At 38.0% G+C, this 14,362-nt stretch overlaps 1 protein-coding gene across 1 annotated transcript in view; it reads left to right on the top strand.

The window, feature by feature from the left end:
- PTPN13 (protein tyrosine phosphatase non-receptor type 13) overlaps nucleotides 1-14,362 on the top strand; it is a 236,035-nt gene that overhangs the window by 75,170 nt on the left and 146,503 nt on the right. The window contains exon 3 of the mRNA XM_060012209.1: nucleotides 9,063-9,241. Coding sequence (XP_059868192.1) covers nucleotides 9,063-9,241 — 179 coding nt within the window. The remainder of the gene's footprint in view (nucleotides 1-9,062; nucleotides 9,242-14,362) is intronic.

The raw sequence follows: 14,362 nt of genomic DNA, 5'->3' as shown, positions 1-14,362 counted from the left end.
TGTCCCCTGCATTGGTGGGCAGATTCTTAACCACTGCAACACCAGGCAAGTCCTCCTTTTATTTCTTTTCCTTCTCTGATTGCCGTGGCAAGGACTTCCAGAACTGTGTTGAATAAAAGTGGTGACAATGGACGTCCTTGCCTTGTTCCTGATCTTAGAGGGAATGCTTTCAGCTTTTCACTGTTGAGAATGATGTTAGCTGTGGGTTTGTCATATATGCCTTTTATTATGTTGAAGTAAGTTCCCTCTATTCCCACTTTCTGGAGACCTTTTATCATAAATCGGTGTTGAATTTTGTCAGAAGCTTTTTCTATATGTATTGAGATGATCATATGGTTTTTATTCTTCAGTTCGTTAATGTGGTGTATCACACTGGTTTGCAGGTTTTGAAGAATCCTTGCATCTCTAGGAGAAATCCTACTTGATCATGGTATATGATCCTTTTAATGTATTGTTGGATTTGGTTTGCTAGTATTTTGTTGAGTACTTTTACATCTATGTTCATCAGTGATATTGGCCTGTAATTTTCTTTTTTTGTGGTATCTTTGTCTGGTTTTGGTATCATGGTGATGGTGGCCTCATAGAATGGGCCTGGGAGTGTATCTTCCTCTGTGAATTTTTGAAACAGTTTGAGAAGGATAGGTGTTAGCTCTTCTCTAAATGTTTGATAGAATTCACCTGTGAAGCCATCTGGTCCTGGACTTTTGTTTGTTGGGAGTTTTTTAATTACAGTTTCAATTTCAGTACTTGTGATTGGTCTGTTCATATTTTCTATTTCTTCCTAATCTGGTCTTAGCAGCTTGTATCTTTCTAAGGGTTTGTCCATTTTTTCTTGGTTGTCCATTTTATTGGTATATAGTTGTTTGTAGCAGTCTCTTATGATCCTTTGTATTTCTGTGGTGTCCATTGTAACTTCTCCTTTTTCATTTCTAATTTTATTGATTTGAGTCCTCTCCTTTTTTTTCTTGGTGAGTTGCAGTGAACCTTAAATAGTTTATCACAAAGCTTTACTATCAAGAGAATGTTAAAATATAGGGGAAATATTCTAAACCATATTTTTTTCTGTTTGTGCATTGTTACACCAGATGATTGATTTAACACTGTCTCTGTGTGTGTGTGTGTGTGTGTGTGTGTGTGTGTATTTTTATGCACACATGAACTGAATTTTTGAGAGAATTCTGTATCATAGAATGACTTCATCAGATCCTTCAGAGTTTGAAACAGTGGCCTCTGCATAGATTTTGCCAAGTACTATAATAGAACATATATGTGCTTAGATAGGCAAAGGGACTTTTCAGGTCAAAATGGTTTCATTGTTGTTCTGAGTGTTTTAGATGATTTGCTGACGCTTTCGATTGTTTTGCCTCATCATGTTTGTTACCCAGTTATGATCATTTCTCTAATTTTTATACTGTAACTGGAAGGCCAAGAAAATTAAATGAAGGGGACAATCTAAAGGAAATGGTAAGACCCCTCAGTGGGGGGGAAACATATAGGTATGGGGCTTAGTTTAAGGGAACATTGGAAAGAAGCTCTAAGATGTTTCTTTGCATATCAAATTTCTGCTTATTTATAACTTTGCCTCTAACTGCTTGAAATTTTGATTAAGCAACTTTCTCTGTGGAATGTTTGGAAAAAGTCTTTAAATAGAATCATTTGAGTCCTGGAATCAGTTCACATCAGATTTACTTTTAAACAATAATAGCATTCTTGAGGATAGTCATCACACAACTAAAATATTATGGGACACCAAATTACAAGCTTCTGGAATTCCATTTTTAAATATTCTTTTGTTAGCATTCTTTGAAGGATTTTGAATCCATTTGCTTTAAATTCCTTTCTTTTAGTTAGAGAAGGAGGGTGAATTAGACTGATTGTAGCCATGACTCTAAATTTCCTCACTTGAAGGTTTGCATGACCCTTTACAGTTACTGAAAAATATATTTTGTGGTTTGTTTTCTGAAGAATGGAGCACTTAAATGTTGTGTGTGTACTTTGGGAATTTGACAACAATGTAGTTTGTTGTCACAGCTGCTTTAGCTTTATTACAAGACATTTAAAAATCACATTTGAAAACAACAAAAATATTTGTGTCATTTATTTGTATGTGTGTTTTTTAACAAGTAAAAATATGACCCACGTTGGTAATTCTGTTTCTCACTGCTGTCTACCATTCTTGTGCTCCAAATTCTTGGAGTTTATTCCTTGTACAAACTTAATAATTTCCTGACCATATGCCTTTGCTTTGGCTGTTTCTTCTCTTTGGAATCTCCCTCTTAACCATGGTCAAATCTTACTCGTCTTAAAGGACCACATATATTTAAAAAATTAATTCTCTCTTCATTGTAACTGAAGTAATTTCCTCTGAATTTCCTTTTGTATTGTCTTTTAAATACCTTATACTTTTTATCTTGTATTTATTTATGAATACATTTTATCTCCCCAATAAAACTATGGACTCTATGGGCAAATGACTTGTAATTTTGAGACTATTATGTTTAAATATATAGTACTTAAAATATGGGTATACTTTAGATGTTCAGTAAAAACAAAGAAACAAAAACCTATTGTATAAAGCAAAAGTTGAAAGGTACAGTTCTTGTCAGAGTATTAGTTTTGCTGATCTTCATTGTGCTGATAAGTGAGTAAACCTCTTAATTTCAAAGTGATAAGCAATTACAGATTACTTTCACCTTCAACAGTTTCTGTTCTGTGCTACCCTGTCAAGGAGAGGGTAGGGTCAGTCTGTCGCCTGGGGTAAGGAGGAGGAGTGCAGCAAGCTCTTTTCAGGTCTGAGTGGATAGCAATACCAAGAATGGCAGGACAAGACATAACATTTAGACTTCTGGATGGCATTCATGCTTCTGTGTTAGCTGTGATCCCTAATAATTTATAAATTCAAATGGTAATAGATATACCAGAAATCATAATTCTGTCCCCAAATAAGGATGACAGGAATTAGGCATGAGAGTTAGAATCCCATCCTCCTCTCTTAGGTTCAGCAAGCTGGAAGAAAAGACTGAGAAGGAGCAATTGGTCTTAAAGTTGGAGTACCCCACAGCACTGTCCAATGTCCTTGATTTCTTTTCTATCTTAACTCACTTTTTGGTCATCTCATCCAGTTACAAGGCTTTCAGTACCATCTATTAGACCAGTAACTCCCCAATTCAGGCCTTTCTCCCTAACTTGAGATCCAACTGCATATTTGACACCGCCATTTGAATATCTAACAGATATCTTAAACTTAATAGGTCCCAAAGTACAGTTCTAATTACTACCACTATCTCCCAGCCCCTACCTCAGCAACCTATGCTATTTCTACAGTCTTCTTACTCTCAGTTGATGACACTCCATCCTTCCTGTTCCTGAGACCAAACTCTTGGAGTCATCCTGATTCCCCTCTTTCTCTCACTCCACCTCCAGTCTGTCAGGAAATTTTGTTGTCACTACCTCTAGATACACTTGCATTCCAACAGGTTCTCACTACCACTGTGGTTCCAGGCCATCATCATCTCGTAACAGATATTAGTGCATTGCCTTCTGAATTGGTCTCCTAGTGTTTGTTCCATTTAGTTACTAATTTGAAAAGAATTGATTATAGACTATTTTATTATGTCCATGACATGTGAAATCTCAATATTTTGAATAGCATCTTTTGGCAAAGAAAATATTCTTCTGCCTTGTTTGAGTTCTTCTCTGGCTGGATTCTGTGGTATTTGTAAATTTTTTTATTTTATTTTATTTTTATTTTTGGCTGTGTTGGGTCTTCGTTGCTGCACGCGGGCTTTCTCTAGTTGTGGCAAGCGGGGGCTGCTCTTCATTGCAGTGCGTGGGCTTCTCATTGCAGTGGCTTCTCTTGTTGCAGAGCACAGGCTCTAGGTGTATGGGCTTTAGTAGTTGTGGCCCGCAGGCTCTAGAGCACAGGCTCAGTAGCTTCATTGCTTCGCAGCATGTGGGATATTCCCGGACCAGGGCTCGAACCCGTGTCCCCTGCATTGGCAGGTGGATCCTTAACCACTGCGCCACCAGGGAAGCCCCGATTCTGTGGTATTTGTGCATGAGATACCCAAGAAGAAGCTTTTAAAAGACAGTGCGGGGGAGGATCTTCAAGATGGCGGAGGAGTAAGATGTGGAGATCACCTTCCTCCCCACAAATACATCAAAAACATATCTGCATGTAGAACAGCTCCTACAGAACATCTGCTGAATGCTGGCAGAAGACCTCAGACTTCCCAAAAGGCAAGAAAATCCCCACGTACCTGGCTGTGAGGCTGACAGGGTCTTGGTGCTCCGGCTGGGTGTCAGGACTGAGCCTCTGAGGTAGGAGAGCCGAGTTCAGGACGTTGGACTACCAGAGACCTCCAGGCCCCATGTAATGTCAGTTGGTGAGAGCTCTCCCAGAGATCTCCATCTCAACGCTAAGACCCAGCTGCAGTCAATGACCAGCAAGCTCCAGTGCTGGACACCCCATGCCAAACAACTAGCAAGACAGGAACACAACCCCACCCATTAGCAGAGAGGCTGCCTAAAATCATAATAAGGTCACAGACACCCCAAAACACACCACCAGATGTGGTTCTGCCCACCAGAAAGACAGGATCCAGCCTCATCCACCAGAACACAGGCACCAGTCCCCTCCACCAGGATGCTTACACAACCCACTGAACCAACCTCACCCACTGGAGGAAGACACCAAAAACAACAGGAACTACAAACCTGCAGCCTGTGAAAAGGAGAACCCAAACACAGTAAGTTAAGCAAAATGAGAAGACAGAGAAATACACAGTAGATGAAGGAGCAAGGTAAAAACCCACCAGACCAAACTAATGAAGAGGAAATAGGCAGTCTACCTGAAAAAGAATTCAGAGTAATGGTAGTAAAGATGATCCAAAATCTTAGAAATGGAATGCAGAAAATACAAGAAAGGTTTAACAAGGACCTAGAAGAGCTAAAGAGCAAACAGACAATGATGAACAACACAATAAATGAAATTAAAAATTCTCTAGAAGGAATCAGTAACAGAATAACTGAGGCAGAAGAATGGATAAGTGAGCTTGAAGATAAAACAGTGGAAATAACTACTGCAGAGCAGAATAAAGAAAGAAGAATGAAAAGAATTGAGGGCAGTCTCAGAGACCTCTGGGGCAGCAGTAAACGCACCAACGTTCGAATTATTGGGGTCCCAGAAGAAGAAGAGAAAAAGAAAGGGACTGAGAAAATATTTGAAGAGATTATAGTTGAAAACTTCCCTAATATGGGAAAGGAGATAGTAAATCAAGTCCAGGACGCACAGAGAGTCCCATACAGGATAAATCCGAGGAGAAGCACGCCAAGACACATATTAATCAAACTATCAAAAATTAAATACAAAGAAAAAATATTAAAAGCAGCAAGGGAAAAGCAACAATAACATACAAGGGAATCCCCATAAGTTTAACAGCTGATCTTTCTGCAGAAACTCTGCAAGCCAGAAGGGACTGGCAGGACATATTTAAAGTGATGAAAGGGAAACACCTACAACCAAGATTACTCTACCCAGCAAAGATCTCATTCAGATTTGACAGAGAAATTAAAACCTTTACAGACAAGCAAAATCTAAGAGAATTCAGCACCACCAAGCCAGCTTTACAACAAATGTTAAAGGAACTTCTCTAGGCAGGAAACACAAGAGAAGGAAAAGACCTACAAAAACAATCCTGAAACAATTAAGAAAATGGTAATAGGAGCATACATATTGATAATTACCTTAAATGTAAATGGATTAAATGCTCCAACCAAATGATATAGACTGGCTGAATGGATACAAACACAAGACCCATGTATATGGTGTCTACAAGAGACCCACTTGAGACCTAGGGACACATACCGTATGAAAGTGAGGGAATTGAAAAAGATATTCCATGCAAATGGAAATCAAAAGAAAGCTGGAGTAGCAATTCTCATATCAGACAAAATAGATTTTAAAATAAAGACTATTACAAGAGACAAAGAAGGACACTACATAATGATCAAGGGATCAATCCAAGAAGAAGATACAACAATTGTAAATATTTATGCACTCAACACAGGAGCACCTCAAAACATAAGGCAAATGCTAACAGCCATAAAAGGGGAAATCGACAGTAACACAATCATAGTAGGGGACTTTAACACCCCACTTTCACCAGTGGACAGATCATCCAAAATGAAAATAAATAAGGAAATACAAGCTTTAAATGACACATTAAACAAGATGGACTTAATGGATATTTATAGGACATTCCATCCAAAAACAACAGAATATACTTTTTTCTCAAGTGCTTATGACACATTCTCCAGGATAGATCATATCTTGGGTCACAAATCAAGCCTTGGTAAATTTTAAAAAATTGAAATCGTACCATGTATCTTTTCTGACCACAGCGCTATGAGAGTAGATATCAATTACAGGAAAAAAACTAAAAACTACAAACACATGGAGGCTAAACAATACACTACTCAGTAACCAAGAGATCACTGAAGAAATCAAAGAGGAAATTAAAAAATACCTAGAAACAAATGACAATGAAAACACAATGACCCAAACCTAGAGGGAAGTTTATAGCAATAAAATCCTACCTCAAGAAACAAGAAAAATCTCAAGTAAAAGACAGTGTGTAAAGTGGCTGTGAAAGGCAATAGTATACCTAAGCTTAACAGCTATGATGATTCATTGAAACATATTTTGCCATGAGAATTCTGAGTCATGTTCTTAGCAACCTGATGTGTGGTTGAGTAGGAATGTGAGGACCACTAGTCTGTAACTCGGCCTCAGGGCCACATAAGATATGCTGACTGATTAAAGATGCATTCAAACACATTTTTCTTCCTTGACACAGTTGTTAAAGACATGTTTCAAATTCATAAGAATACAGGAGGACGTACAGTTGGCTTTTTACTCTTCAAAGGAGAAATGAATTTTAATAGTTTACTTTTTTTTCAGTGTAAGTCAAATTCTGATTATCAGAATCTTGACCATAGTTAGAGGTTAAAAAGTCAGAAAGGGGGCTTCCCTGGTGGCGCAGTGGTTGAGAGTCCGCCTGCTGATGCAGGGGACACGGGTTCGTGCCCCGGTCGGGGAAGATCCCACGTGCCGCGGAGCGGCTTGTCCCGTGAGCCATGGCCGCTGAGCCTGCGCGTCCGGAGCCTGTGCTCCACAATGGCAGAGGCCACAACAGTGAGAGCCCCGCATACCGCAAAAAAAAAAAAAAAAAAAAAAAAAGTCAGAAAGGATGGATGATTCACTTCTAATGAAAGTTGTTTTTAGGAAAGCATAGATACTGTATGTTTGATAAACTATTCTATAGACTTCTGTCAGTTTCTTACGATTTGACTTAGAGAGCAGTGTAACATATTCAGATTGAATAAGCATGGCATTGGTGGGCAACGGCCTTCTGTGACTTTCCTATAGAGATTTCTTGCGTCTGTAACTCAGTTTTATTTAACATTTACCTTCAAACCTATTTAATTTCCTTTTGAAATGGGAGATCAAATAATATTCCTTCTAATAAGTCTGTATTGTTGAGCCCAATGTATAGCTTTACTTTTAGAGGAGGCCTGCTGAAATCTAAGGACTTTTTTTTTAATACTCTTAAACTGAGCTCTTAGGCACCCATAAAGACAAACATCCAAACATAGCAAAATTAGAGCCCACATTGATCACATTTGGTAGCACAGAGCTGCCTGAAATTCTACTGAAATAATGAATAAATGCATACAAGACTATATATATCTTGATGCAAAAAGGAGACTTTCGGGCTTCCCTGGTGGCGCAGTGGTTGAGAGTCTCCCTGTGAATGCAGGGGACACGGGTTTGAGCCCTGGTCTGGGAGGATCCCACATGCCGCGGAGCAACTAGGCCCATGAGCCACAACTACTGAGCCTGCGCGTCTGGAGCCTGTGCTCCGCAGAAGAGAGGCCGCGATAGTGAGAGGCCTGCGCACCACGATGAAGAGTGGCCCCAGCTTGCCACAACTAGAGAAAGCCCTCACACAGAAACGAAGACCCAACACAGCAAAAATAAATTAATTAATTAACAAACTCCTACCCCCAACATCTTCTTTAAAAAAAAAAAAGGAGACTTTCATTGTAGTTGGAAACTAATTCTAAATCTGATGAATTTTCAAAGGAATTATTTTCTATCAGTTTCAGAACACTGTAGTCTAAATCAGAGAATGTTAACCTGGGGTCCATAAACAGCCTCTAAGGATATCCATGAACACCTATATATATATATATATATATATATATATTTATTTATTTATTTATTTATTTATTTATTTATTTATTTATGGCTGCCTTCGGTCTTCGTTGTTGCACGCGGGCTTTCTCTAGTTGCGGCGAGTGGGGGCTACTCTTCGTTGCAGTGCACGGGCTTCTCATTGCAGTGGCTTCTACTGTTGTGGAGCATGGGCTCTGGGCACACGGGCTCAGTAGTTGTGGCTTGAAGGCCCTAGAGTGCAGGCTCAGTAGTTGTGGCTTAGTTGCTCCATGGTATGTGGGATATTCCCGGATCAGGGCTCGAACCCATGTCCCCTGATTGGCAGGCAGATTCTTTACCACTGCACCACCAGGGAAGTCCCCAAACACCTTTTGTTTACAGGGTTTTATATTTATGGGCAGTTTTCTTGAAATGGTCTCTCAACCATAGTTTTTACCAAATCCTCAAAGGAATCCATGAACCACCCTCCACCCAACAAAATGTAAGAACTGTTGATTCTTATTCATATCTCTTTATCACTGTGATAAGTATTTGAACCAAGTATAGTCTCATGACTGACAATGAAAGTTCTCTATTTCTAGTTTCTAAGATCTGCCATCTAGTCTAAGTTTGAAAGACTAAGCCAAATCAAGGCATTGTTGTTAATAATGCTAGCAGTATTAGGTGTATGAAACCCACTCTCATTTTGTAGCATCTTGATTTGGTGTATGTAACTGCACATATATATGAATATGCTGGGGTATTCATTTATGTGATCTGTGATCCCTTAATTTTAAGCATTTATCTTTCTTTTTTCTTTTCATTCTGTATGGTTACAAACCAGTAAGCATAGCTGATCCTGCTGCCCTTGGCTTCATCATTTCTCCATGGTCTCTGCTATTGCTGCCATCTGGTAGCGTGTCATTTACAGATGAAAATATTTCCAGTCAGGATCTTCGAGCATTCACTGCACCAGAGGTTCTTCAAAATCAATCACTAACTTCTCTCTCCGATGTTGAAAAGGTAACATTAAGTCTTTTTTGCTTTATTTTGTTTTTTGTTTTGGTGGGGGTAGGAAAAGTAGACACTGGGCTACCTTCAACCCTCTGAAAAATATCCATTGAATTTAAAATGATCATGTAATCACTTATGTGTGGAATCTAAAAAGTACAACAAATTAGTGAATATAACAAAAAAGAATCAAACTCACAGATACAGAGAACAAATTGGTAGTTACCAGTGGGGAGAGGGAAAGGGAGAGGGGAGTAAGAGGTGCAAACTATTAGGTATAAAATAGGCTACAACATGAGGAATATATAGCCAAATATTTTATAATAACTATAAATGGAGCCTAACCTTTGAAAATTGTGAATCACTGTATTGTACACCTGTAACTTATGTAATATTGTACAGTAATTATACTTCAATTAAAAAATAAAATGATCATGTATTCCAAGAAGTTCATATTTAAAAATTCAAACTAGTTTTATAAAAATGTATGGATCTAAGAAAAAATATGGAAAAAATGTGAGCCATTATTAATTCATGTTTTAAAATACTTATTAAATGCCTGCTCTGTATAAAACACTGTGCTTGGGAGGAAGATACAAAAATAACTGGACCTTTCTTCCTTCCTTCCTTCCTTCCTCCCTCCCTTCCTCCCTCCTTCCTTCCTTCCTTCCTTCCTTCCCTCCCTCCCTTCCCTCCCTCCCTCACTTCTTTCCTACTTCCCTCCTTCCTTCTCTCTTTCCTTCTCTTTTTTTCTTTCTCTCTCTCTTAGTATTTGTCAACTTGATGTTTTTACAGTAGCAACTATCTGGTTAATGTTTTTTTATTAATTAAATAGATCTTCTAGTACATTTATAGCCTTTTTTGTGTGTTTTTCTAAGATGCTTAAAGAATTTTAAGATTTATTTTTCAGTCTTTGTATTTTATGTCAACACTTTCTCATGTGGAAAATATTTTAAAAATTTGTTAATGATTCTATATATATACATATATGTATATCTATAATATAAGGCAAATTGAAATGAATGCTATATAGAGGGATAAAGTAGTTTGGAAGTTTCGAAGAGAAGCAATTTCTAATTTAGAATGATACCGCAGAGAAGGTAGCATTTGTGTTGAGCTACAAAGAGTGAGTAGAATTTAGAAAATTGAAAATAGGTAGAAGTGGGGATTCCCCTCAGGGTTGCTATGATGTGTAATGCTAAGGGGTAGGAAATTGTCCACTGTGATAGAGGAATGTTTGGTCAGGGCAGTAGCAGGGCTGGCTGGGCTGTAGCGTTAGCTACCTGGAAGGCTGTGGTTAAGGGGAGACTATAGGTCAGAATGAAGAACACTTTGAATACCAGAACTTGAGACTTTCTTCTGGGGCATATTTTTAGGAGAGTGATATGATATAATTTGTTATTTCAGAGGGTAAGTTTGATGAAAGTGGATAAGTAGGTGAGATAAAAGATTATGTAAGAATCTAACTGGAACACTTTAATAATCTAGGGGAAAGATCTAAAAATCGTGCAATGCCATGGAACTATAGAGGTGAGGATAGTGGGGTTATAGTGGAAGAAAACCTGACAGAGTTTCAACAGTTGATTTCATGAAACAAGGAAGATGGAAATGTTTTTGATAGGAATATCCAGTCTGAGGATGGTAATGCCATTAACATCAGAAGATCTAATTGCATTGTCAAGGCTATGAAAAGAAATTTTGGAACAACTATATATATTGTGTGTAGTAAGCTGTGATAATTTAGATAGGGAACTTTGGAGAATTCAGAATTTGCAATGAATATCATTTCCCATAATCAATGCATATAGGTTCAAAAATTAACCTAATAATTTCCTAATAGTAAAATTGTGAAATCAAAAAGTATGTGCATTTAAATTTTTGACATATCGTTGACCCTTGAACAATGCCAGTTTGAACTGCATGGGCCCACTTACTCAGTTAAGTACAGATTCCTTAACAAAACATAGAAAACCTCTCCAGAGTCTGATTCCAACCATATTTCAACTCCTCTTTCAGAGTCACAAGTTGTAGTCAGTGATTATTAAACAGGTCTTATGCTTTGTGGCTTCACTCTTTTTTTTTTACATCTTTATTGGAGTATAATAGCTTTACAATGGTGTGTTAGTTTCTGCTGTATAACAAAGTGAATCAGTTATACATATACATATGTTCCCATATCTCTTCCCTCTTGCGTCTCCCTCCCTCCCACCCTCCCTATCCCATCTCTCTAGGTGGTCACAAAGCACCGAGCTGATCTCCCTGTGCTATGCAGCTGCTTCCCACTAGCTATCTATTTTACATTTGCTAGTGTATATATGTCCATGCCACTCCCTCACTTTGTCACAGCTGACCTTTCCCCCTCCCCATATCCTCAAGTCCATTTTCTAGTAGGTCTGTGTTTTTATTACTGTCTTACCCCTAGGTTCTTCATGACATTTTTTTTTCTTAGATTCCATATATATGTGTTACCATACTGCATTTGTCTTTCTCTTTCCGACTTACTTCACTCTGTATGACAGACTCTAGGTCCATCCACCTCATTACAAATATCTCAATTTCGTTTCTTTTTATGGCTGAGTAATATTCCATTGTATATATTTGCCACATCTTCTTTATCCATTCATCCGATGATGGACACTTAGGCTGTTTCCATCTCCTGGCTATTGTAAATAGAGCTGCAATGAACATTTTGGTACATGACTCTTTTTGAATTATGGTTTTCTCAGGGTATATGCCAAGTAGTGGGATTGCTGGGTCATATGGTAGTTCTATTTGTAGTTTTTTAAGGAACCTCCATACTGTTCTCCATAGTGGCTGTACCAATTCACATTCCCACCAGCAGTGCAAGAGTGTTCCCTTTTCTCCACACCCTCTCCAGCATTTATTGTTTCTAGATTTTTTGATGATGGTCATTCTGACCAGTGTGAGATGATATCTCATTGTAGTTTTGATTTGCATTTCTCTAATGATTAATGATGTTGAGCATTCTTTCATGTGTTTGTTGGGAGTCTGTATATCTTCTTTGGAGAAATGTCTATTTAGGTCTTCTGCCCATTTTTGGATTGGGCTGCTTGTTTTTTTGTTATTGAGCTGCATGAGCTGCTTCTAAATTTTGGAGATTAATCCCTTGTCAGTTGCTTCATTTGCAAATATTTTCTCACATTCTGAGGACTGTCTTTTGGTCTTCTTTATGCTTTCCTTTGCTGTGCAAAAGCTTTGAAGTTTCATTAGGTCCCATTTGTTTATTTTTGTTTTTATTTCCATTTCTCTAGGAGGTGGGTCAAAAAGGATCATGCTGTGATTTATGTCATAGAGTGTTCTGCCTATGTTTTCCTCTAAGAGTTTGATAGTGTCTGGCCTTACATTTAGGTCTTTAATCCATTTTGAGCTTATTTTTGTGTATGGTGTTAGGGAGTGATCTAATCTCATACTTTTACATGTACCTGTCCAGTTTTCCCAGCACCACTTATTGAAGAGGCTGTCCTTTCTCCACTGTACATTCCTGCCTCCTTTATCAAAGATAAGGTGCCCATATGTGCGTGGGTTTATCTCTGGGCTTTCTTTCCTGTTCCATTGATCTATATTTCTGTCGTTGTGCCAGTACCATACTGTCTTGATTACTGTAACTTCGTAGTATAGTCTGAAGTCAGGGAGCCTGATTCCTCCAGCTCCGTTTTTCGTTCTCAAGATTGCTTTGGCTATTCGGGGTCTTTTGTGTTTCCATACAAATTGTGAAATTTTTTGTTCTACTTCTGTGAAAAATGCCAGTGGTAGTTTGATAGGGATTGCATTGAATCTGTAGATTGCTTTGGGTAGTAGAGTCATTTTCACAATGTTGATTCTTCCAATCCAAGAACATGGTATAACTCTCCATCTATTTGTATCATCTTTAATTTCTTTCATCAGTGTCTTGTAATTTTTTGCATAGAGGTCTTTTGTCTCCTTAGGTAGGTTTATTCCTAGATATTTTATTGTTTTTGTTGCAATGGTAAATGTGTGTGTTTTCTTGATTTCACTTTCAGATTTTTCATCATTAGTGTATAGGAATGCGAGAGATTTCTGTGCATTAAATTTGTATCCTGCTACTTTATTTACCAAATTCATTGATTAGCTCTAGTAGTTTTCTCGTAGCATCTTTAGGATTCTCTATGTATAGTATCATGTCATCTGCAAACAGTGACAGTTTTACTTCTTCTTTTCTGATTTGGATTCCTTTTATTTCCTTTTCTTCTCTGATTGCTGTCGCTAAAACTTCCAAAACTATGTTGAATAAGAGTGGTGAGAGGGGCAACCTAGTCTTGTTCCTGATATTAGTGGAAATGCTTTCAGTTTTTCACCAATGAGGACGATGTTTGCTGTGGGTTTGTCATATATGGCCTCTATTATGTTGAGGAAAGTTCCCTCTATGCCTACTTTCTGCAGGGTTTTTAACATAATGGATGTTGAATTTTGTCAAAAGCTTTCTCTGCATCTATTGAGATGACCATATGGTTTTTCTCCTTCAATTTGTTAATATGGTGTATCACATTGATTGATTTGCGTATATTGAAGAATCCTTGCATTCCTGGAATAAACCCACTTGATCATGGTGTATGATCCTTTTCATGTGCTGTTGGATTCTGTTTGCTAGTATTTTGTTGAGGAGTTTTGCATCTATGTTCATCAGTGATATTGGCCTGTAGTTTTGTTTCTTTGTGACATCCTTGTCTGGTTTTGGTATCAGGGTGATGGTGGCCTTGTAGAATGAGTTTGGGAGTGTTCCTCCCTCTGCTATATTTTGGAAGAGTTTGAGAAGGATAGGTTTTAGCTCCTCTAAATGTTTGATAGAATTCGCCTGTGAAGCCATCTGGTCTTGGGCTTTTGTTTGTTGGAAGATTTTTAATCACAGTTTCAATTTCAGTGCTTGTGATTGGTCTGTTCATATTTTCATTTCTTCCTGATTCAGTCTTGGCAGGTTGTGCATTTCTAAGAATTTGTCCATTTCTTCCAGATTGTCCATTTTATTGGCATAGAGTTGCTTGTAGTAATCTCTTATGATCTTTTGTATTTCTGCAGTGTCAGTTGTTACTTCTCCTTTTTCACTTCTAATTCTATTGACCTGAGTCTTCTCCCTTTTTTTCTTGATGAGTCTGG

The sequence above is a fragment of the Delphinus delphis genome, chromosome 5 (genome assembly GCF_949987515.2).
Source record: "Delphinus delphis chromosome 5, mDelDel1.2, whole genome shotgun sequence".
Classification (NCBI taxonomy): domain Eukaryota; kingdom Metazoa; phylum Chordata; class Mammalia; order Artiodactyla; family Delphinidae; genus Delphinus; species Delphinus delphis.
Note: the sequence above shows the minus strand (reverse complement) of the source record. Positions and strands in the feature narration are given on the sequence as shown.